Raw genomic sequence first — 25145 nt, 5'->3', positions numbered from 1 at the left:
ACTCTGATCCCAGCCTGTAGCACTGCATGGGGTGGTTGTGGCCAATGTGCAGCACCTGGCACTTGGAGTTGTTGAATGCCATCATGTTGGACTCTGCCCATCTGTCCAGCCTGTCAAGATCCCTCTGCAGAGCCCTTCTACCCTCTAACAGATCAACTCCTGACCCCAGCTTGCTGTCTTCTGCAAATTTACTGATGGCTGACTCAATCCCCTCATGCAGATCATCAAGGAAGATATTGAACAGGATGACTTCTTGTTAAAATAGCATGCCATTGTTCAACTGCTCACATGTTAGAAACTCAGCCTTTGTGTATTGCCTCTGTGGTTGGAAAAGATCTGCTGGACACACTCTGCTTAATGCACCCCAGGATACCATTGGGTGCATCCAGAGTGTAGCCAGCAGATCAAGGGAGGTTCTTCTCCCTCTCTGCTCTGCTCTTGTGAGGGCCCACGTGGAATATTGCATCCAGTTTTGGGCTCCCCAGTTCAAGAGGGGCAGGAGAGAGTCCAACAGAGGCATACAAGGATGATTAAGGGAGTGGAGCACTGCCTGATGAGGAAAGGCTGAGAGCCCTGGGGCTGTTTAATCTGGATAGGAGAACAATGGGAGAGGGTCTAATAAATGTGTATAAATATCTGAGGGCTGGGGGTCAGGAGGGAGGGGACAGGCTCTGCTCACTTGCACCCTGGGCTAGGACAAGGGGCAATGGATACAAACTACAGCACAGGAGGTTCCACCTCAACATGAGGAAGAACTTCTTTACTGTAAGGGTCACAGAGCCCTGGAACAGGCTGCCCAGGGAGGTTGTGGACTCTCCTCTGGAGATGTTCAAGGCCTGTCTGGATGTGTTCCTGTGTGACCTGGGCTAGATTCTTTGGTCCTGCTCTGGCAGGGGGCTTGGACTCAAGGATCTGCAAAGGTCCCTTCCAACCCCTAACTTCCTGTGATCATCAAATCCAACCATTACTGAACTTTACCAAGCCCACTACTACCCCAGAGGATGCCAGAATGAACACCCAGACTGGAAATTCATTAAGTTCTGGTAGCAGAAATGAGTATCAGTGTCTCCTGTAGTCACAGTATCACACCTGAAGACATCCTAATGCCTTTCATCTGGAAAAGCTCTACCTGTTTTTAATGGCTCTAAATTGGTAAGAGAATGCTCTGTTAGTGACATTCACTCTTCTTTCCTGTCTTTTATTCCAGATGCACCACTAGAAATAGCCCAGGTCTGGAAGACCACGTTCTGGATTCTCCACACCTGGAGAGCCACAAGTAAGTTTGACAGTGATTAGTTTCTGGGGCTTGATTTCTGCATGCTGTGCTGATCTTGTTCTTGATGTTGCCTCACAATGTCATTTGGGCTGTGGTTTTTTTTCTTTGCAGTCCTTGGCTAGCAGCATCCCCAGCCAGCTCTCCTGTCATAGCACCTGTCATGTTTTCAGCTATTGTAGAGGAAGAGCTCCAGCAAGAAGCTGCTCTTATTAGGAGCAGAGAAAAACCTTTGGCTTTGATCCAGGTAAAATGCTAACTTACTGCAGCTGCAAAGCAACAGGAAGAGTTTCCAGTGGATGTTTGAGAGATCAGTTGTGTGATTAGGCTGGAGGTGAGGAGAAAGTTCTTCCCAGAAAGAGGAATTGGCCACTGGAATGGGCTGCCCAGGGAGGTGGTGGAGTCACCATCCCTGGAGGTGTTCAGAAAGGGATTGGATGTGGCACTTGAAGCCATGGCTTAGTTAGTCATGAGGTGTTGGATAATAGGTTGGACTTGATCTCTGAGGTCTTTTCCAACCTTATTGATTCTATGGATTGGTACACTTAGTATCATTTACATAATGATATCTAACATAATGATATTTAATACCCTCTAATAATAACTTCACATTACTGTTTAATAAGGCAGGCCTGTAAGAACAGAATAGAGTAGAATAGAGTAGAATACAATAGAATTGAATTGAATTGAATTGACCAGGTTGGAAAAGACCTTTGAGATCATCCAGTCCAACCTATCACCCAACACCATCTAATCAACTAAACCATGGCACCAAGCACCCCACCAAGTCTTCCTAAACACCTCCAAAAGTCAAGTCAAAGTGAAAGTCAAGTGGACTGCTAAGTCCATGATTAATGCATTCACAGCATCAGAGAATGTTTGAGGTTGAAAGGAACCTCTGGTACCTGGCTAATCCAGACCTCCTGGAGTGCTTGTGTCCTGCTGTGTTGCCTTTCCACCAGCTGGTTAAAGTTCCCAGTGACCAGCAGGGCCTTCGAGTTGTCTGAAGGCCTCATCTATTACTTCTTCCTGGTTAGGAGGTCTGTAGCAACCATGCCAGCATCTGGGTCAGGGCAATCCCAGGCACTGACATAGGCTGGGCAGGGATCTGGCTTGAGAGCAGCCCTGGAGAAAAGGGCTTGGGGGTGCTGGGGGATGAGAAGCTCAACATGAGCTAGCAGTGTGTACTTGCAGCCCAGAAAGCCAATCACATCCTGGGATGCATCAAGAGAAGCACAGCCAGCAGGGCAAGGGAGGTGATTCTCCCCCTCTGCTCCACTCTGGTGAGACCCCACCTGGAGTACTGTGTCCAGTTCTGGAGCCTCTGTTACAAGAAGGATCTGGAGGTGCTGGAATGTGTCCAGAGAAGGGCCACGAGGATGAGCAGAGGGCTGGAGCTGCTCTCTTATGAGGACAGACTGAGGGAGTTGGGGTTGTTCAGACTGGAGAAGAGAAGGCTCTGAGGAGGCCTAATTGTGGCCTTCCAGTATCTGAAGGGGGCTACAAGAAAGCTGGGGAGGGACTTCTGAGGGTGTCAGGGAGTGATAGGACTGGGGGGGATGGAACAAAACTAGAAATGGGTAGATTCAGATTGGATGTTAGGAAGAAGTTCTTCCCCATGAGGGTGGTGAGACACTGGCACAGGTTGCCCAGGGAGGTGGTGGCAGCCTCATCCCTGGAGTTTTTGAAGGCCAGGCTGGATGTGGCTGTGAGCAACCTGCTGTAGTGTGAGGTGTCCCTGCCCATGGCAGGAGGGGTTGGAACTGGCTGAGCCTTGAGGTCCCTTCCAACCCTGACACTTCTATGATTTGTGCTTTTGGATCATAGTCATGCTGGTGGTGTACATGTGGCTCTGACACTGCCATCCATGTTGTTTTTCCCTTGCAGATTGAGGAGTGTGCCATTCAGGATCTGCTGATCCACTACGAGGCATTTGACAACCCTGATGAATTCGTGACGGTCGAAAGGGCTCCGCAGGGACCTATAGCAGCACCTATATGGAACAAGCACTGATTTGTAATCCTCACAGGCCACGCTGTATGTGCACCTCTGAAGTTCTGATCCTCATCAGACACAACTGGAGGAAGTGGAATCATGTCATTTTTAACATCAGCATTAAAGCCCTGCACATAGTCACTAGGTGTTGGTTAGAGAGAATGGAAATAATGCATTCACTGTGTCCTTGACCCACGGTATCTATCCTCTGTATGCTTGGAGAGGAATTCCTTAACAAGAGAGACTCTCAGCAATGCTCCCTGAGGCTGTAGATTGGAACTGCAGTTGCTAATGTTGAGGTGGGAGGAGGGGTTTCAGCTCAGCTCACGGGTGGCTGAAGAGCCGCCTGCCTGCTTTGCGATTGCACGTGGAACTCGCTCTGCACCATTGGACATCTGCAACGTTTTGGGGGTGCTTGCATTCTTCAGAGCTTCCTGGCAAACTGGCATTAGTGGCAAAAGTTTCTGCTTGAACTTTGTGTGAAAGTACAGTTTGATCATGCAGTTTTCCTTCAGTGTGCAGGCCCTGGCTCTCTGCTGGTTGTGGCCGGTACCTCTTACTGTCACGCTCCTTGATGGACTTCCTGTGCTGTGCTAAGTGCCCTGCCATTGCCTGCTCCCAGTGGAGGTGTGCATGTTTGAACACTGGGGTGAGACTGGCCCCTGAGCAGCCAGCTCTGGTGTGAAGTAAAGCATACAACTGAGTGGAAGGTGGTGGCACTTCACCAGCTCCTCTAGAGTCTTACTCTGGTAAATATGGTACAGTTGTAGAACCACTCTCTGGAAGGTACAATTCACTTGAAGTGCTGAGGGACTAAACCAGATCTCTCTGTTCATTGTGAAAGCTCACAGGGATGAATGCTTGCCTTGGGGAACCTGCAAACACCTAACTTTCAAAGGCTGTCATAGGTGGCTTTGAGTATTGTGTGTTCCAAAGTTCTCTGTGCCTGGTTTAAACAAATTTATACACATATATATATAAAAAGCTAACCCCCCCTCCCCTTACCTGCACTATTGTCTGGTTTGTCTGGTTGCATAGGTGTGTTTGACCTTGTATTTTTCAGTAGTGTTCAGTACTCAACCTCTGGAAACCTAGAATTGAAAGAGCTACAAGAAAATGAATGTAGAGAATGATCACTGTGTGATAAAAGAATCTTGGGGGGGGGGCAAGCAAAAAAAACACCCCACACCAAAACCAAACCTTCTGTAGAGATGTCTAATGGTTTCAGGTCAAGCTGCACCAAAAAAAGCAATCCCCCCACAAAAATTGTGAAGAAATGCAATAAAACCCTAAACTCTTGATTTACACCACCATGGTTGACTTCTGTGTGCTGTCCCTATGTGATCAGTGCTTTAGGTGACGGAGGAGGAAGGCAAACTTACTTCTTTAGTGCAGGGAACAAGAACTGGGTGATGGATGATTAGGGGGCTGGAGCACTGCCTTAGGGGGAGAGGCTGAGGGACCTGGGGCTTTGTAGTCTGGAAAAGAGAAGGCTCAGAGGGGGTTTAATAAATGTTTATAAGTATCTGAGGGCTGGGGGTCAGGAGGGAGGGGACAGGCTCTGCTCACTTGCTCCCTGGGATAGGACAAGGAGCAATGGATGGAAGCTACAGCACAGGAGGTTCCACCTCAACACATTGGGGGACTTCTGTACTATAAGGGTCCCAGAGCACTGGAACAGGCTGCCCAGAGCGGTTGTGGAGTCTCCTTCTCTGGAGACTTTCAAGACCCATCTGGATGTGTTCCTCTGTGACCTGAGCTAGATTGTATGGCCCTGCTCTGGCAGAGGGATTGGACTCGATGATCTGTTTGGGTCCATTCCAACCCCTGACATCCTGTGAGCCTGTGAACTGCAGGCATGTGGAAGCTGCACAGGCAAAAGGTGGTGTAGCTTTTAATTCTCTTGGAAATCCTACTGATGATTCATTCCCTGTACTGATGAGAATGCTTGCATTAAGGGCTTGACTTGCTGCACTGCAGGGCCTGAAGGCCTGCTGAAACAATCCCAGAATCACAGAAATGCAGGAGTTGGGAGCTCTGAAGATCATCAAGTCCACCCCTCTGCCAGAGCAGGATCACCTAAAGCAGATCACAGAGGAACACATCCAGGCAGGCCTTGAAAGCCTCCAGAAACAAACTCCACCACCTCTCTGGGCAGCCTCTATCCTTCTGAATGAAAAGAAATCTAATGTACTGTGAGAAGTAGCTGTAAAAGCAATGAGCTGTCCTGGGTTGAGCTGGGACTGAAGATAGTTTACCCCAAAGGAGTAGAAGGAAAACATTCATGCCTCACTTAGGAATGCATCCAGGTGGGTATTGAAGGTCTAAAGGGAAGGAGACTCCAGAGCCTCTCTGGGCAGTCTGTTCCAGTACTCCATCAACCTTCACAATGACTGTCACCTACAAGCTTAAGTGTGATGGTTCCACTCCATTGAGAGAGGCTCAACTAGTTGAACTGGTGGTGATGAATTCCTTGGGGAAAGGCAATCAAGGTAAGGCTAGAGGTAAGCTGAGCAGCACATCCTACTCTACAAGGGTCACCCCTAAACCATATCCCCAAGCATCACATCCAAACCACCTTGAAACTCAGCCAGGGCTGGTAACTAACCACCTCCCTGGGCAGCACATTCCAAGGCCTGACCACTCTTGCCATCAAAAATGTTTCCTAATGTCCAGTCTAAACCTACCCAGTGTAGCTTGAGGCCATTCCCTCTTGTTCTGTCACTAATTCCCTGTGAGAAGAGACCAGCAGCAGCCTCTCCACAATGTCCTTTCAGGTACTTGTAGACAGCAATGAGGTCTCCCCTCAGCCTCCTCTTTCCCAAACTAACCATCCCCAGCTCCTTCAGTTGCTCTTCCTAAGTTCTATTCTCCAGGCCCTTCCCCAGCTTCATTGCCCTCCTCCAGTTCTGGACCTGAATTTCATTTCTCAGAGGTTGTGTTTGTGTGTCTCCTGTAACTTGGAGCATGAGCAAGTCTCCTGCTTTGGTGATCAAAACGTAGCTCGCTAAGGGGATGAGATGTACAAAATTCCCCCCAGAAGGAGGAAGATTTACACTACCTACTGAAAAGGCTTTATGAAATCTCCATAACAAAAATAACCCCAGGCCATATCAGAGGCATCATCACTATGCACTGGCTCTCAAACTCCTTTCCCCTGCTGACTCTGGTGCCTGGCACTTGCTAGCCTTGGCACAGCAGCTGCACTGCTGGGTGTTTCACGCTGGCTCTGTTGACTTGTGAATATTTTAGTGGTTTTCTTCTGAAGGCCACAATGCTTCCAATCAGAAATAAAGCAGATGCCTATCCACTCTCCTGGGTCTGAGGCAAAGGAACCACAGAATCCACCAGCTTGGAAGAGACCTCCATGATCATCAAGTCCAACTGGTCACCCAAGCCTAACTAATCAGCTAGACCATAGAATCAAGCAGGTTGGAAAAGACCTCAGAGATCATCAAGCCTAAGCTGTGACCTAATACCTTACACCTCCTGACAACTAAACCATGGCTCCAACTGCCACATCCAATCCTTTTTTGAACACCTGGAGGTGTTCGTCCCTGGAGGTGTTCAAGGGGAGATTGGACGTGGCACTTGGTGCCATGGTCTAGTTGTGAGGTCTGTTGGGACAGGTTGGACTTGATGATCCTTGGGGTCTCTTCCAACCTTAGTTATACTGTGATACCTCCAGGGACAGCGACCATGGCACTAAGTGCCTCATCCAGGCTTCTCTTAAACACCTCCAGGGACATCAACCCCACCACATCAAGCAAGAAGCACCCCCTGGTGTATCAAGGAGGAGCTCCTCCCTTGGGTATGGCAGAGTCCATGCCCACCACAGCTTTATAAACCTAATGTTTTTATTTTCTTTCCTCTTCTCTTCAGTCTCAAGTGATACTGCAACAAAGGTTTGAAGCCCATTGCAGAATAAAGGTAACTACTGCACTACCTCTTAAATGCCTGCTGGCTCTGGTGCCTGGCACTTGCTATCCTTGGCACAGCAGCTGCACTGCTGAGTGTTTCAGGATGGCTCTGTTGATTTGTGAATATTTTAGTGGTTTTTTTTTTCCTGAAGGCTAAAATGCCTCCAGTCATAAATAAAGCAGATGCTTGCCCATTCTTGTGGGACTGAGGCAAAGGAACCACAGAATCCATCAGGCTGGAAGAGACCTCCAAGGTCATCAAGTCCAACCAAAGTGGTGTGTACTTGTGTGTACATTTGTGTGGTAGGGAAGAGTAATGAGGGAAAGCATCTCAACCATCCCTTGTTCTGAGCTGGCTTGTCTGAGCCAGTTGCTATTCCAGTCTCCAGACCAAGAACACACTGTCCATGCTCTGTGAAGACCTAGCTTGTTAAAGACTTTTTTTTGCTCTACCCCTCATTTCCTCTTGCTGCATTGCCATAAAACACACATGTTATCACAGAGTTGGCCAGGTTGGAAGAGACTTCCAGGATCATAAAGTCCAACTGATCACCCAACCCTAACTAATCAACTAGACCATGGAATCAGTCAGGTTGGAAAAGACCTCCAAGGTCATCAAATCCAACCAAAGTGGTGTGGACATGTGTGTTTGTGTGTGATAGGGAAGAGTAATGAGGGAAAGCATCTCAACCATCCCTTGTTCTGAGCTGGCTTGTCTGAGCCAATTGCTATTCCAGTCTCCAGACCAAGAACACACTGTTCATGCTCTGTGGAGAGCCTAGTTTGTTAAAGACTATTTTTTTTGGCTCTACTTCTCATTTCTATTTGCTAAATTGCTATAAAGCACACATGGCATCACAGAATCAACCAGGTTAGAAGAGACCTCCAAGGTCAAGTCCAACTGACCACCCAACCCTAACTAATCAACTAGACCACAAATCAACCAGGTTGGAAGAGAGCTCCAAGCTCATCAAGTCCAACTGATCACCCAACCCTAACTAATCAACTAGGCCGTAGAATCAGTCAGGTTGGAAAAGACCTCCAAGGTCATCAAATCCAACTGATCACCCAACCCTAACTAATCAACTAGGCCATGGAATCAGTCAGGTTGGAAAAGACCTCCAAGGTCATCAAGTCCAACCAAAGTGGTGTGTACATGTGTGTTTGTGTGTGGTAGGGAAGAGTGATGAGGGAAAGCATCTCAACCATCCCTTGTTCTGAGCTGGCTTGTCTGAGCCAGTTACTATTCCAGTCTCCAGACCAACAACACATTGTTCATGCTCTGTGGAGACCTAGCTTGTTAAAGACTTTTTTTTGGCTCTACCCCTCATTTCCACTTGCTGCATTGCCATAAAACATACATGTTATCACAGAGTTGGCCAGGTTGGAAGAGACTTCCAGGATCATAAAGTCCAACTGATCACCCAACCCTAACTAATCAACTAGGCCATGGAATCAGTCAGGTTGGAAAAGACCTCCAAGGTCATCAAGTCAAACCAAAGTGGTGTGTACATGTGTGTTTGTGTGTGGTAGGGAAGAGTGATGAGGGAAAGCATCTCAACCATCCCTTGTTCTGAGCTGGCTTGTCTGAGCCAGTTACTATTCCAGTCTCCAGACCAAGAACACACTGTTCATGCTCTGTGGAGACCTAGCTTGTTAAAGACTTTTTTTTGGCTCTACTCCTCATTTCCACTGCTAAATTGCTATAAAGCACACATGGCATCACAGAATCAACCAGGTTAGAAGAGACCTCCAAGGTCAAGTCCAACTGACCACCCAACCCTAACTAATCAACTAGGCCACAAATCAACCAGGTTGGAAGAGAGCTCCAAGCTCATCAAGTCCAACTGATCACCCAACCCTAACTAATCAACTAGGCCATGGAATCAGTCAGGTTGGAAAAGACCTCCAAGGTCATCAAGTCCAACCAAAGTGGTGTGTACATGTGTGTTTGTGTGTGGTAGGGAAGAGTGATGAGGGAAAGCATCTCAACCATCCCTTGTTCTGAGCTGGCTTGTCTGAGCCAGTTACTATTCCAGTCTCCAGACCAAGAACACACTGTTCATGCTCTGTGGAGACCTAGCTTGTTAAAGACTTTTTTTTGGCTCTACTCCTCATTTCCACTGCTAAATTGCCATAAAACACACATGGCATCACAGAATCAACCAGGTTAGAAGAGACCTCCAAGGTCAAGTCCAACTGACCACCCAACCCTAACTAATCAACTAGACCACAAATCAACCAGGTTGGAAGAGAGCTCCAAGCTCATCAAGTCCAACTGATCACCCAACCCTAACTAATCAACTAGACCGTGGCACTAAGTGCCTCATCCAGGCATCTCTTAAACACCTTGAGAGATGTCAACCCCACCACATCAACCAAGAAGCATCCTGGAGCTTCTATCTTGGGTGTGGTGGAGTCCATGCCCACCACAGCTTTAGAAACATAATAGGATTTATTTTTTACCTCTGTTTTCTTCTGTCTCAAGTGATGCTGCAAAAAAGGTTTGAAGCCCATTGTAGAGTAAAGGTAACTACTGACCTGGTGCAAACATTTCCTTACAGCATGATGTTGGTTTTGCAACGTGTTAGGAGTTTCCATAGAGAGATCTTTACTAACACTGTAACACCTGGCAGAATGTTTGGGTATTTCTGTGTCTCTGAGGCAGCCCTCAGTGTAGATTTCATTACCTACTCCTGAGCTTGCTTGGGCTGAGCACAAGAGGGACTTAGAGGTGCAAGTTACAAGGACTTTCTTCTGATCACAGAATCACAGAATCAGCCAGGTTGGAAAAGACCTCAGAGATCATTGAGTCCAACCTGTCATCCAACCCCTCATGACTAAATAAACCATGGCACCAAGTGCCACATCCAATCCCTTCTTGAACACCTCCAGGCATGGAGGCTCCACCACCTCCCTGGGCAGCACATTCCAATTACCAATTACTCTTTCTGGGAAGAACTTTCTCCTCACCTTGAGCCTAAACCTCCCCTGGTGTAGTCTGAGACTGTGTCCTCTTGTTCTGGTGCTGGTTGCCTGGCAGAAGACAGCAACCCCCACCTGGCTACAACCTCCCTTCAGATAGCTGTAGAAAGCAATAAGGTCTCCCCTGAGCCTCCTCTTCTCCAGGCTAAACAACCCCAGCTCCCTCAGCCTCTCCTCACAGGGCTGTGCTCCAAACTCCTCCCCAGCTTTGTTGCCCTTCTCTGGACATGTTCAAGAGTCTCAATGTCCTTCTTAAATTGAGGGGCCCAGAACTGGACACAGGACTCAAGGTGTGGCCTAACCAGTATGGATCTTGAACATGTAACAACCAAATAGTTTTCTCTTCTTGATGTTATTACCTTATTGCTGTCTACAGCTACCTCAAGGGAGCTTGTAGCCATGTGGGAACTGGTCTCTTCTCCCAGGCAACCAGCACCAGAACAAGAGGACACAGTCTCAAGCAGTGCCAGGGGAAGTTTAGGCTGGAGGTGAGGAGAAAGTTCTTCCCAGAAAGAGAGACTGGCCATTGGAATGTGCTGCCCAGGGAGGTGGTGGAGTCTCCATCCCTGGAGGTGTTCAAAAAGGGGTTGAATGTGGCATTTCAACCCATGGTTTAGTTACTCATGAGGTACTTGATGATCTCTCAGGTCTTTTCCAACCTTATTGATTCTATGATTCTATGAGACCAGACACCAATTTGCCAGCCCTATTTCCAGTGTATCTGTGCCTTGAATATCTCCAGAAAGTCCGGCTGCCTCTTCATGTCCTCTCCTGTGGTGATGCAGCTGTGCAGTGGTTGTAGACACAATACATCAAGCTTGAGCCTTTGTAACATTCCTGGCATCCTTCTATTGGTTTAATGCATTTTGGATCAAGCTCAGAGGAAGACAAATAAAATCCAGTTGCATGTACTTCAATGTGTTGTGCAAGTCTGACTGAAACACTGCCTTGCCAACAAGTGGGTTAAGTTTGTCTGATTGATATTTTGGCAACAAGTATAAATATTATTATAGAATCATAGAATCAACCAGGTTGGAAAAGACCTCAGAGATCATCAAGTCCAACCTATTACCTAATACCTCATGGCAACTAAACCATGGCTTCAAGTACCACATCCAATCCTAGATCTTCCCCAGCTTTCTTGTATCCCCCTTAAGATACTGGAAGGCCACAAGAAGGTCTCCTTGGAGCTTTCTCTTGTCCAGACTCATTAAAATAGAATAGAATAGAATTAACCAGGTTGGAAGAGACCTTCGAGATCATCGTGTCCAACCTATCATCCAACACTACCCAATCAACTAAACCATGCAACCAAGCATCCTGTCAAGCCTTGCCCTGAACACCCCCAGGTACGGCGACCCCACCACCTCCCCAGGCAGCCCATTCCAGTGGGCAATCACTCTCTCTGTGTAAAACTTCCTCCTAACCTCCAGCCTAAACCTCCCCTGACGCAGCCTGAGACTGTGTCCTCTTGTTCTGGTACTGGTTACCTGGGGAGAAGAGACCAACCTCCACCTCACTACAACCCCCCTTCAGGTAGTTGTAGAGAGCAATAAGGTCTCCCCTGAGCCTCCTCTTCTCCAGACTAAGCAACCCCAGCTCCCTCAATCTCTCCTCATAGGGCTTGTGCTCCAAGCCCCTCAAACTCAACAACAACAAACAACAACAAACTCAACAGTGCCAGCTCCCTCAAGGCTGTCTCCATAAGAGTGGTGCTCTAGCCTTGTGGCCCTTCTTTGGACTCATTCCAGCACCTCCAGATCCTTCCTGTAATAGGGGCTCCAGAACTGGAGGCAGTACTCCAGGTGGGGTCTCACCAGAGCTGAGTAGAAGGGGAGAATCACCTCCCTTGAAGTGCTGGCTATGCTTCTCTTGCTGCAGCTCAGGCTCTGGTTGGCTTTCTGGGCTGCAAGTGCACACTGGCAGCTCCCATTGAGCTTCTCATCCCCCAGCACCCCCAAGTCCTATTCTTCAGGACTTTTTAGGGTGTCAGGAAGTGATAGGACTGGGGGGAATGGAAAAAATACAGAAATGGGTAGATTGAGATTGGATGTTAGGAAGAAGTTGTTCCCCATGAGGGTGGTGAGACACTGGCAGAGGTTGCCCAGGGAGGTGGTGGAAGCCTCATCCTTTGGGGTTTTGAAGTCCAGGCTGGATGTGGCTGTGAGCAACCTGCTGTAGTGTGAAGTGTCCCTGCCCATGGCAGGGGGGCTGGAACTGGCTGATCCTTGAGGTCCCTTCCAACCCTGGCAATTCTAAGACTGTATGATCTGTTGCTAATGAAGCTGATGTGCAATCCAGCAGCTCATTGCTTTTTGCTAGAGGGGTCCTCCTGCCCTGTCTGGCTGATCTCACACTGTATCACAGTATCACAGTATCACTAAGGTTGGAAGAGACCCCAAGGATCATCAAGTCCAACCTGTTTCCACAGACCTCATGACTAGACCATGGCACCAAGTGCCACATCCAATCCCCTCTTGAACACCTCCAGGGATGGTGACTCCACCACCTCCCTGGGCAGCACATTCCAATGATGAATGACTCTCTCAGTGAAGAACTTTCTCCTCACTTCGAGTCTAAACTTCCCCTGGCGCAGCTTGAGACTGTGTCCTCTTGTTCTGCTGCTGGTTGCCTGGGAGAAGAGACCAACCCCTTCCTGGCTACAACCACCTTTCAGGTAGTTGTAGAGGGCAATGAGGTCACCCCTGAGCCTTCTCTTCTCCAGGCTAAACAATCCCAACTCCCTCAGCCTTGCCTTTTCATTCATCACTGTATTTTTCAGGATGTGGTAGCTGGCTTCCAGCTCCTATCAACATTCAAGTCAGAGGGTGCTGAGGCAGTATCCTGTAGAAGCTTACTCCATTTGTTGTCTCAGGTGGTGAATGTAGTTGGAGATCACACATTATCATAGGATGATAGAATACTGGAGGTTGGAAGGGACCTCCAGAGATCATCCAGCACAACCCCCCCCTGCCAAAGCAGCATCACTTAGGGTAGTCTGGACAGGAATGCTTGCAGGTGGGTTTGGAAAGTCTCCAGAGAAGGAGACCCCACAACCTCTCTGGGCAGCCTGTTCCAGATCTTAAAGAAAACATCAGTCAGTTTAAAATCCTAATAATTGCTGCACTGATAATGCTAAGGGTGGATGGATATCTGCAGTAGGATTTTTATTTCTTCATGGTCAGTGGTAAGCAAAGGTATCACTTCTGAACTTGTCACTGGGGGTGTTTAGGAAGAGCCTGGATGAGGCACTTGGTGCCATGCTTTAGTTGATTAGATGGTGTTGGGTGATAGGTTGGACTTGATGATCTCTGAGGTCTTTTCCAACCTGGTTAATTCTATTCTATTCTAGTTTATTGATTTTCCTTTAAACACTTTTCTCCCCTCCCCTCCCCTCCCCTCCCCTCCCCTCCCCTCCCCTCCCCTCCCCTCCCCTCTCCTCTCCTCTCCTCTCCTCTCCTCTCCTCTCCTCTCCTCTCCTCTCCTCTCCTCTCCTCTCCTCTCCTCTCCTCTCCTCTCCTCTCCTCTCCTCTCCTCTCCTCTCCTCGAGTCTCCTCGAGTCTCCTCGAGTCTCCTCTCCTCGAGTCTCCTCTCCTCTCCTTGAGTCTCCTCTCCTCAAGTCTCCTCTCCTCTCCTGTCCTTGAGTCTCCTCTCCTCAAGTCTCCTCTCCTCAAGTCTCCTCTCCTGTCCTCGAGTCTCCTCTCCTCAAGTCTCCTCTCCCCTCCTCTCCTTCTGCCACAGGTTGCCCGGGAGAAGGGCCCAACCCCCACCCGGCTACAGCCTCCCTTCAGGGAGTTGTAGATGGCAAAAGATGTCCCTGTTCAGTGCAGAGGGGGTTGAACCAGATGATGTTCAAGGATCCCTTTCAATCTGATTCATCCTATGACTCCATGATTTCATGTATAGATTTCCACTAATGTATGGAGCTGTGTATTAGATGCTTGCCCACAGAGTGCCTCTTGCACTCAGAGGTCACAGCTGGAGCACCTCCTGCTATGCCTCTGCAGTAAAATATTACCTCTGAAAGTTGGCTGGACTTGCTTTCCTGTGCAGGTTTCTGGCTGTGATGGAGCTGCTTCCTGCCAGGAACCATTCCAGAGACAGAAAACCACCACTGAGGAAGGACTGGAACAAAGAAAGCTGTTTAGCCTCAAGAAAAGAATATTAATGGACTTGGGAAGGAAGAAAAGAATGTTATGGATTTGGGAAGGAACAACTCCATGCAGCAGTATAGGTTGGGGACAGACCTGCTGGAGAGCAGTGAAGGTGAAAGGTACCTGGAGGTCCTGGTGGATGGAAGGATGACCAAGAGCCAGCAATGTGCTCATTTGGCCAGGAAGGCTATTGCCATTCTGGGGTGGATTAGAAGGGCTGTGACTAGTATGTCCAGAGAGGTTCTCCTCCCCCTCTACTCTGCCCTGGTGAGGCCACAGCTGAAAGACTGTGTCCAGTTTTGGACCCCTCAGTTCAAGAAAGACAGCGAGCTGCTTGGAAGAGTCCAGCACAAAGCCACAAAGATGATGTAGGGAGTGGAACATCTTCCTTATGAGGAGAGACTGAGGGAGCTGAGGGCTCTGGAGCCTGGGGAGGAGGAGACTGAGAGGTGATCTCATTAATGTTTATAAAGATGTAAAGGGTAAGTTCCCAGAGGCTGGAGCCAGGCTCTGCTGGGTGATGCCCAATGACAGCACAAGGGGCAAGGGTGGAAGTTTAGGCATAGGAAGTTCCATGGAAATATGAGGAAGAATTATTTCCCTGTGAGGGTGACAGAGCCCTGGAAGAGGCTGCCCGGGGGGCTGTGGAGTCTCCCTTTCTGGAGATACTCAAAACTCACCTGATGCATTCCTGTGTGATCTGCTCTAGGTGCTCCTGCTCTGCCAGGGGGGGTGGAATGCATGATTTTCAAGGTGCTCCTCATCAGACAGTGCTCCACTCCCTCAATCATCCTTGGACTCTCTCCCTGTCCCTCCTGAACTGGGGAGCCCAAACCTAGACTCAGTATCCCAGGTGAGGTCTCAACAACTCTGTGCTTGAAGGCAAAACAATTGAAGAGCTGGTAGACAGCAAAACACAAATCTCACATGCTCTGGCTGAATAACAAGGTTTGACTATTCTTTTTCACTGCCCTGAAATGACTTTTCTTGGAACATAATCAGAAATTATTGGAATTATTTCAGTTTATTTATAAAGTGGCTTTAAATATGAATCTGTGTGCCTGAGGTGCCATTCAAGGCAGGTAGAGCTGGGTGCTGGCTCAATGAAAATAATACACTGGAACAGTGTGGCCAGCAGGAGCAGGGAGGTCATCCTGCCCCCGTACTCAGCACTGGTTAGGCCACACCTTGAGTCCTGTGTCCAGTTCTGGGCCCCTCAGTCTGGGAAAGATGTTGAGTTGCTGGAAGGTGTCCAGAGAAGGGCAACAAAGCTGGGGAGGGGTTTGGAGCACAGCCCTGTGAGGAGAGGCTGAGGGAGCTGGGGTTGCATAGCCTGGAGAAGACAAAGCTCAGAGGAGACCTCATTGCTGTCTGCAACTACCTGAAGGGAGGTTGTAGCCAGGTGGGGGTTGGTCTCTTCTCCCAGGCACCCAGCACCAGAACAAGAGGACACAGTCTCAAGCTGCACCAGGGGAGGTTTAGGCTGGATGTTAGGAAGAAATTCTTCATAGAGAGAGTGATTGGAATCATCATAGAATTGTCAGGGTTGGAAGGGACCTTGAGGATCGTTCAGTTCTAATGACCCTGCCATAGGCAGGGACACCTCACACTACAGCAGGTTCCTCACAGCCACATCCAGCCTGGCTGCAAAAACCTCCAGGGATGAGGCTTCCACCACCTCCCTGGGCAGCCTGTGCCAGGGTCTCACCATCCTCATGGGGAACAACTTCTTCCTAACACCCAATCTGAATCTACACATTTCTAGTTTTGCTCCATTCCCCCCAGTCCTATCACTCCCTGACACCCTCAAAAGTCCCTCCCCAGCTTTCTTGTAGCCCCTTTCAGATACTGGAAGGCCACAAGAAGGTCTTCTCAGAGCCTTTTTCTTCTCCAGGCTGAACAGCCCCAACTCTCTCAGTCTGTCCTCATAGGAGAGGAGCTCCAGCCCTCATGACCCTTCTCTGGACACCTTCCAGCACCTCCAGATCCTTCCTGGAATAGAGGCTCCAGAACTGGACACAGTACTCCAAGTGTGCTCTCACCACAGTGGAGCAGAGGGGGAGAATCACCTCCCTGGCCCTGCTGGCTGTGCTTCTCTTGATGCAGCCCAGGCTGTGGTTGACTTTCTGGGCTGCAAGTGCACACTGCTGGCTCACCTTGAGCTTCTCACCCACCAGACCATTAAGGATTCTCTTTGTATCGCTCTATATTTACCAATTCTGTAGGGTCCAAAAAAGGCTCAAACCATGTTTTCCCTGGCCCAGGAAGCAGGGTGTTTTTTTGCCCTCCATTGGAAAGTTCATGTTGGTCCAGGAAGCAGGATCTGGACTTTGTTTTGTTAGATAAACACCACCACCCCCCCACCCCACCCCGCCATGTTTTACTGCATTCTGAGTAATTTCCCTTGGCAAACCCCCTGCTTTTGAAAGAAAGGTGAATAATGCTCTGGGGAGCTTCAACACCTCTCAGGGGAAACCTGCCTCTCTTCATTAGCTTAGGAAAACATGACACTAGGAAATGCAGCCCTTGTGTTTGTGTGGATGGTTATACTGCTGTGAGCACAAACGCTGGCTGTGGCTCACAGCAACCATCGGCTCACCGCTGTTGATTTGTGTCAGCAGGCCACCCTGCTGTCTTGGGCCAGAGAGGGAAAGAGCCTCAGCTCTTATGAATAGTAGAATAGACTAGACTAGACTAGACTAGACTAGACTAGACTAGAATAGAATAGAATAGAATAGACCAGGTTGGAAGTGACCTTCAAGATCATCGTGTCCAACCTACCAACCAGCACCACCCAACCAACTAACCCATGGCACCAAGCACCCCATCAAGTCTCCTCCTGAACACCTCCAGTGATGGCGACCCCACCACCTGCCCATTCCAATGGGCAATCACTCTCTCTGTGTAAAACTTCCTCCTAACCTCCAGCCTAAACCTCCCCTGGTGCAGCCTGAGGCTGTGTCCTCTTGTTCTGGTACTGGTTGCCTGGGAGAAGAGACCAAGCTCTGCCTGTCTACAACCCCCCTTCAGGTAGTTGTAGAGAGCAATAAGTTCACCCCTGAGTCTCTTCTTCTTCAGGCTAAGCAACCCCAGCTCCCTCAGTCTCTCCTCATAGGGCTTGTGTTCCAAGCCCCTCACCAACTTTGTTGCCCTTCTCTCCCGTGTTGTGAAATGAGAGGCACAAAAGAGGCCAAAACATCAACAGCCAGGCTGTTTATTACATAAATACAGTGGATGGATCAGAAGGGGAGAGAGAGAAAATAGAGAGGGAGAGAGAGAAGGGAGAGAGAAGAAGAAAGGAATTATATTACCACACCCCCTCAAGACAGTTCGAGTCTGTGGAGGAAAGGTGCTGCAGGAGATGTTGGGTCTGTAGAGGAAGGGTGCTGAGGCTTTGGCTGGAGAGGAGATGTGTTCCTCTGGGCAGCCTGGGTCTGTAGAGGAAGGGTGCTGAGGCTTTGGCTGGAGAAGAGATGTGATCCTCTGGGCAGCTTCTTCAACTCCATGAGTTGCAGCAGGAGGAACTTAGGACACATAGAGAGGGTTTGGTCTGCTTCTTCCAGGCTCCATGGCCTCTTTTCTTTGGAGCAGCATTGTCCCAGGCTTTTCCTTCTCTCCTGCTTTCCTTCTCAGCAGCATTGTCCTTCTCCTGTGTTTTCCTTCATCTGTGTTTTGGTTCCATGTTTTTCTTCTGCCAAGCCAGTAGTGGCTCAAGTCTTTTATACAGTTTTTAGTCCTTATCTATGTGTCCAAGCATTGTCCCTCAGGAAATCAGGGGCCAGGAAATCCTCCTTAGGTAAGCATCCAGGTATCGTTCCCCAGGGAATCTTTCTGTGCATTCCTGTGTCTTTGGGCAGGGGTCTGGATGAAGGGGGGGACTGCTCCTTCTCCATCTACCTGCCCACACACTCATTACACATCAGGAAACAGGTGGTGAAACCACTGTCTCACCATCCTCCCTTTCCAGGGCACTCTTACGCATATTCCCGACGGTGGCCTCGGCCCATTGTTGTGAGGCCAGCTGGGGTCCAGTGAGCAATGTTATCTTTGCACCTTCCAAGAGTCCTTCCAGTGGCTCTGCCTAACACACATCAGCTACTGTCTGGGCAAGCAGCAAGTGATTTTATCTTTGTTGAGTCACCCCAGGAGAGACAAACTTTGAGTCTCTCACACGTGCATTGGTGGCTAAAGTGCTGAGATGGGGTTGGAAGTGAACTACTAGAGAGTGGTGGTGAATGGTGCCACATCCAGCTGGCAGCCAGGCACTAGTGGTGTGCCCCAGGGATCAGTGCTGGGCTCCATCGTGTTCAATATCTTTATTGATGATCTGGATGAGGGGATTGAGTCAGCCATCAGTAAATTTGCAGATGACATCAAGTTGGGGGCAGGAGTTGATCTGTTAGAGGGTAGGAGAGCTCTGCAGAGGGACGTTGACAGGCTGAACAGATGGGCAGAGTCCAACAGGATGGCATTCAACAAGTCCAAGTGTCGGGTGCTGCGCTTTGGCCACAACAACCCCAGGCAGTGCTACAGGATGGGGACAGAGTGGCTGGATAGCAGCCAGACAGAAACAGACTGGTTGATAGTAGGCTGAACATGAGCCAGCAGTGTGCCCAGGTGGCCAAGAGGGCCAATGGCATCCTGGCCTGTATAAGGAAGAGTGTGGCCAGCAGGAGCAGGGAGGTCATTGTGCCCCTGTACTCTGCATTGGTTAGGCCACACCTTGAGTCCTGTGTCCAGTTCTGGGCCCCTCAGTTTAAGAAGGACATTGAGATGCTTGAATGTGTCCAGAGAAGGGCAGCAAGGCTGGGGAGAGGCCTTGAGCACAAGCCCGAGGATGAGGCACTTGGTGCCATGGTTGAGTTGATTAGATGGTGTTGGGTGATAGGTTGGACTCGGTGATCTCTGAGGTCTTTTCCAACCTGGTTCATTCAGTTAATTCTGTTAACTGTTGTGGTAGAAAGGATTTATTGCCTTAGCCACACGAGTGGCTCTCTAGCCAACTCTGTTGAAACAGTGACATTGCTAAACTTGCCAGTTGGCACCAGCCAAGCAAATGCCAGGAAACTGCTTATGTCCTTAGAGGCACAAGGCTTTTGCTTTGAATTTCCTGTAGAAATTCTTTATAAACAAGCTCCCTCAATGATTTACTGGCCTGAAAATCTAACTTTTTGTTTGTAGCAGGTTGGATAGCTTCAAATAGCTGACTGAAGAAAAAGCAAAGCCTTTGCTCTTTCTAAGGTGGAGCATATTTTACTATTCCTATTAAAGAATAGAAATGGGCAGATTCAGATTGGATGTCAGGAAGAAGTTCTTCCCCATGAGGGTGGTGAGAATCTGGCACAGGTTGCTCAGGGAGGTGGTGGAAGCCTCATGCCTGGAGGCTTTTAAGGCCAGGCTTGGATGTGGCTGTGAGCAACCTGCTGTAGTGTGAGGGGTCCCTGCCCATGGCAGGGGGCTTGGAACTGGCTGATCCTTGAGGTCCCTTCCAACTCTGACAATTCTGTGATTCTATGACCTGCTGATGTGTAGGCTTTGGGAAATTTGGCATAGCTCAGTGCTACCAGTGCCCACATACCTGCAGCTGGGCAAGGAGGTCATTGCCCAGAGGCTAGTTAGATGGCCCTGAGGGATGAGGCAAACAGAAGCCCTATGAGGAGAGACTGAGGGAGCTGGGATTGTTTAGCCTGCAGAAGAGGAGGCTCAGGGGAGATCTTCTTGCTCTCTACAACTCCCTGAAGGGAGGTTGTAGCCAGGTGGGGGTTGGTCTCTTCTCCCAGGCAACCAGCACCAGAACAAGAGGACATACTCTCAAACTGCACCAGGGGAGGTTTAGGCTGGAGGTGAGGAGTAAGTTCTTCCCAGCAAGAGAGATTGGCCATTGGAATGTGCTGCCCAGGGAGGTGGTGGAGTCACCATCCCTGGAGGCATTGAAAAAAGGATTGGCCATGGCACTTGGAGCCATGGTTTAGTAGTCATGAGGTGCTGGGTGATAGGTTGGACTTGATGATCTCTGAGGTCTTTTCCAACCTTATTTATTCTATGATTCTCAGATGTGATGTGCCACAGAGAAAGTACAGGGATTTCCCAATGTGTCTCTGGAGAAATTTTTTCTCAGCAACAAATCCTGCCCTGGAAAAAGTCCTGAGCAAGGAAGCCAAATCTATTAGCTAAGTGCACAAACAAGTGGATCCTCAGAGTCAATGGCTGGCCCCTCTGCTGTCTTTCGAGCTGCACTTCCATGCTGGAAGGGAGAGATGCTTGCTGCTTGCCTGCTTCCTCCCTGACAAGTGCACACACTTCTGCACTCCTGTTGCTCTGCTGCAGGTATCTGTGCTCCTCCTAATGCACATCACATTAGGAGTGAGCCTCCTTGTAGGTATTGAAGGCCTTGCCAAAGTAATTTGTGGTGGGAAGGGAAGGGAAGGGAAGGGAAGGGAAGGGAAGGGAAGGGAAGGGAAGGGAAGGGAAGGGAAGGGAAGGGAAGGGAAGGGAAGGGAAGGGAAGGGAAGGGAAGGGAAGGGAAGGGAAGGGAAGGGAAGGAAGGGAAGGGAAGGGAAGGGAAGGGAAGGGAAGGGAAGGGAAGGGAAGGGAAGGGAAGGGAAGGGAAGGGAAGGGAAGGGAAGGGAAGGGAAGGGAAGGGAAGGGAAGGGAAGGGAAGGGAAGGGAAGGGAAGGGAAGGGAAGGGAAGGGAAGGGAGACCTTTGAGATCATCGAGTCCAACCTCCCTGAGCAGCACATTCCAATGGCCAATCTTTCTTTCTATGAAGAACTTCATCCTAACATCCAGCCTAAACCTCCCCTGGCACAGCTTGAGACTGTGTCCTCTTGTTCTGGTGGTGGTTGCCTCAAGGATCAGCCAGTTCCAACCCCCCTGCCATGGGCAGGGACCCCTCACACTACAGCAGGTTGCTCACAGCCACATCCAAGCCTGGCCTTAAAAGCCTCCAGGGATGAGGCTTCCACCACCTCCCTGGGCAACCTGTGCCAGTCTCTCACCACCCTCATGCTGAAGAACTTCTTCCTAACATCCAAGCTGAATCTACCCATTTCTAGTTTTGCTCCATTCCCCCCAGTCCCTGACACCCTCAAAAGTCCCTCCCCAGCTTTCTTGTAGCCCCCTTCAGATACTGGAAGGCCACAATTAGGTCTCCTCAGAGCCTTTTTCTTCTCCAGACTGAACAACCCCAATTCTCTCAGTCTGTCTTCATAGGAGTGGAGCTCCAGCCCTCTGGTCATCCTCATGGCCCTTCTTTGGATATGCACCAGCACCTCCAGTTCCTACCTACAATGGGGGCTCCAAAACTGGACACAGTACTGCAGGTGGAGTCTCACCAGAGCAGAGTAGAGGGGGAGAATCACCTCCCTCGACCTGCTGGCCACACTTCTCTTGATGCAGGCCAGGATCTGATTGGCTTTCTGGGCTGTAAGTGCACACTGCTGGCTCACCTTGAGCTTCTCATCCACCAGCACATCTTCAGTGATGGAGTATTGTCCCAGAGTTACCAAGATGGAAACTGAACTCTGTCCTAAAAGAAACATAGACACAGATAAGAGGAAGTCTCACCCCCTCTGCCATTGGGAGTTATGTTCAACCTCTGCAGGCATCAGTGGAAAGATTCTTCTTTTTGAAAGCCCCACTGAATCAAACCATTACTCAGAAGGCCAAGTCACACTTAAGTCACTCGCACCACTTTTTATGTTTTCCTTGGGGAGATGAGCCATCAGACCTTCCTGGAGTAGATGATGCCTTGAGATGCTGGAAGAAGATAGCGTAACCCAGTGACCAGCTGTGTCATACATCCTTCATCCGCTGCTGAGGTTGCTTAATCCTAGCCAGTAGTGATGAATCCATGACAGATTGCTAGTAATTTAGCTGCATATTTTGTACCTAGCAGGACCCTCATGCAGCCCTGTTTACAGCAGCAGCATGCAGCCCTGTTTACAGCAGCAGCATGCAGCCCTGTTTACAGCAGCAGCATACAGCCCTGTTTACAGTAGCAGCATGCAGTCCTGTTTACAGCAGCAGCATGCAGCCCTGTTTACAGCAGCAGCATGCAGTCCTGTTTACAGTAGCAGCATGCAGTCCTGTTTACAACAGCAGCATGCAGCCCTGTTTACAGCAGCAGCATACAGCCCTGTTTACAGTAGCAGCATGCAGTCCTGTTTACAACAGCAGCATGCAGCCCTGTTTACAGCAGCAGCATACAGCCCTGTTTACAGTAGCAGCATGCAGTCCTGTTTACAACAGCAGCATGCAGCCCTGTTTACAGCAGCAGCATGCAGTCCTGTTTACAGCAGCAGCATGCAGTGGTGTTTACAGCAGCAACATGCAGCCCTGTTTACAGTAGCAGCATGCAGTCCTGTTTACAGCAGCAGCATGCAGTGGTGTTTACAGCAGCAGCATGCAGCCCTGTTTACAGTAGCAGCATGCAGTCCTGTTTACAGCAGCAGCATGCAGTGCTGTTTACAGCAGCAGCATGCAGCCCTGTTTACAGCAGCAGCATGCAGCCCTGTTTACAGCAGCAGCATGCAGCCCTGTTTACAGCAGCAGCATGCAGCCCTGTTTACAGCAGCAGCATACAGCCCTGTTTACAGTAGCAGCATGCAGTCCTGTTTACAGCAGCAGCATGCAGCCCTGTTTACAGCAGCAGCATGCAGTCCTGTTTACAGTAGCAGCATGCAGTCCTGTTTACAACAGCAGCATGCAGCCCTGTTTACAGCAGCAGCATACAGCCCTGTTTACAGTAGCAGCATGCAGTCCTGTTTACAACAGCAGCATGCAGCCCTGTTTACAGCAGCAGCATACAGCCCTGTTTACAGTAGCAGCATGCAGTCCTGTTTACAACAGCAGCATGCAGCCCTGTTTACAGCAGCAGCATGCAGTGGTGTTTACAGCAGCAGCATGCAGTGGTGTTTACAGCAGCAGCATGCAGCCCTGTTTACAGTAGCAGCATGCAGTCCTGTTTACAGCAGCAGCATGCAGTGGTGTTTACAGCAGCAGCATGCAGCCCTGTTTACAGTAGCAGCATGCAGTCCTGTTTACAGCAGCAGCATGCAGTGCTGTTTACAGCAGCAGCATGCAGCCCTGTTTACAGTAGCAGCATGCAGTCCTGTTTACAGCAGCAGCATGCAGTGCTGTTTACAGCAGCAGTATGCAGCCCTGTTTACAGTAGCAGTATGCAGCCCTGTTTACAGCAGCAGCATGCAGTCCTGTTTACAGCAGCAGCATGCAGCCCTGTTTACAGCAGCAGCATTCAGCCCTGTTTACAGTAGCAGCATGCAGTCCTGTTTACAGCAGCAGCATTCAGCCCTGTTTACAGCAGCAGCATGCAGCCCTGTTTACAGCAGCAGCATGCAGTGCTGTTTACAGAAGCAGCATTCAGCCCTGTTTACAGCAGCAGCATTCAGCCCTGTTTACAGCAGCAGCATTCAGCCCTGTTTACAGCAGCAGCATGCAGCCCTGTTTACAGCAGCAGCATGCAGCCCTGTTTACAGCAGCAGCATTCAGCCCTGTTTACAGCAGCAGCATGCAGTCCTGTTTACAGCAGCAGCATGCAGTGCTGTTTACAGAAGCAGCATGCAGCCCTGTTTACAGCAGCATCATGCAGCCCTGTTTACAGCAGCAGCATTCAGCCCTGTTTACAGTAGCAGCATACAGCTCTGTTTACAGCAGCAGTACGCAGCCCTGTTTACAGCAGCAGCATGCAGTGCTGTTTACAGCGCCAGCATGCAGTCCTGTTTACAGCAGCAGTATGCAGTCCTGTTTACAGCAGCAGCATGCAGCCCTGTTTACAGCAGCAGCATGCAGTGCTGTTTACAGCAGCAGCATGCAGCCCTGTTTACAGCAGCAGCATGCAGCCCTGTTTACAGCAGCAGCATGCAGCCCTGTTTACAGCAGCAGCATGCAGTCCTGTTTACAGCAGCAGTATGCAGCCCTGTTTACAGCAGCAGCATGCAGCCCTGTTTACAGCACCAGCATGCAGCCCTGTTTACAGCACCAGCATGCAGCCCTGTTTACAGCAGCAGCATGCAGTCCTGTTTACAGCAGCAGTATGCAGCCCTGTTTACAGCAGCAGCATGCAGCCCTGTTTACAGAAGCAGCATGTAGCCCTGTTTACAGCAGCAGTATGCAGCCCTGTTTACAGCAGCAGAATGCAGTCCTGTTTACAGCACCAGCATGCAGCCCTGTTTACAGCAGCAGCATGCAGTCCTGTTTACAGCAGCAGCATGCAGCCCTGTTTACAGCAGCAGCATGCAGTGCTGTTTACAGCGCCAGCATGCAGTCCTGTTTACAGCAGCAGTATGCAGTCCTGTTTACAACAGCAGCATGCAGCCCTGTTTACAGCAGCAGCATGCAGTCCTGTTTACAGCAGCAGCATGCAGTCCTGTTTACAGCACCAGCATGCAGTCCTGTTTACAGCAGCAGCATGCAGTCCTGTTTACAGCAGCAGCATGCAGTCCTGTTTACAACAGCAGCATGCAGCCCTGTTTACAGCAGCAGCATGCAGCCCTGTTTACAGCAGCAGCATTCAGCCCTGTTTACAGCACCAGCATGCAGTCCTGTTTACAGCAGCAGTATGCAGTCCTGTTTACAGCAGCAGCATGCAGTCCTGTTTACAGCAGCAGCATGCAGCCCTGTTTACAGCAGCAGCATTCAGCCCTGTTTACAGCACCAGCATGCAGTCCTGTTTACAGCAGCAGTATGCAGTCCTGTTTACAGCAGCAGCATGCAGTCCTGTTTACAGCAGCAGCATGCAGCCCTCTTTACAGCACCAGCATGCAGCCCTCTTTACAGCAGCAGCATGCAGCCCTCTT

General features: G+C 49.6%; 1 protein-coding gene across 1 annotated transcript in view; it reads left to right on the top strand.

Annotated features, from left to right (window-relative positions):
* IBTK (inhibitor of Bruton tyrosine kinase) overlaps positions 1 to 4244 on the top strand; it is a 72029-nt gene extending 67785 nt beyond the window's left edge. The window contains exons 27-29 of the mRNA XM_054162554.1: positions 1208 to 1276; positions 1388 to 1520; positions 3161 to 4244. Coding sequence (XP_054018529.1) covers positions 1208 to 1276; positions 1388 to 1520; positions 3161 to 3286 — 328 coding nt within the window. The 3' untranslated portion in view covers positions 3287 to 4244. The remainder of the gene's footprint in view (positions 1 to 1207; positions 1277 to 1387; positions 1521 to 3160) is intronic.
* The last annotated feature ends 20901 nt before the right edge of the window (positions 4245 to 25145 follow it).

Source organism: Dryobates pubescens, chromosome 6 (assembly GCF_014839835.1).
Source record: "Dryobates pubescens isolate bDryPub1 chromosome 6, bDryPub1.pri, whole genome shotgun sequence".
Taxonomy (NCBI): Eukaryota; Metazoa; Chordata; class Aves; order Piciformes; family Picidae; genus Dryobates; species Dryobates pubescens.
The sequence above is the reverse complement of the archived record's forward strand: the minus strand, read 5'-3'. Positions and strand labels throughout refer to the sequence as shown.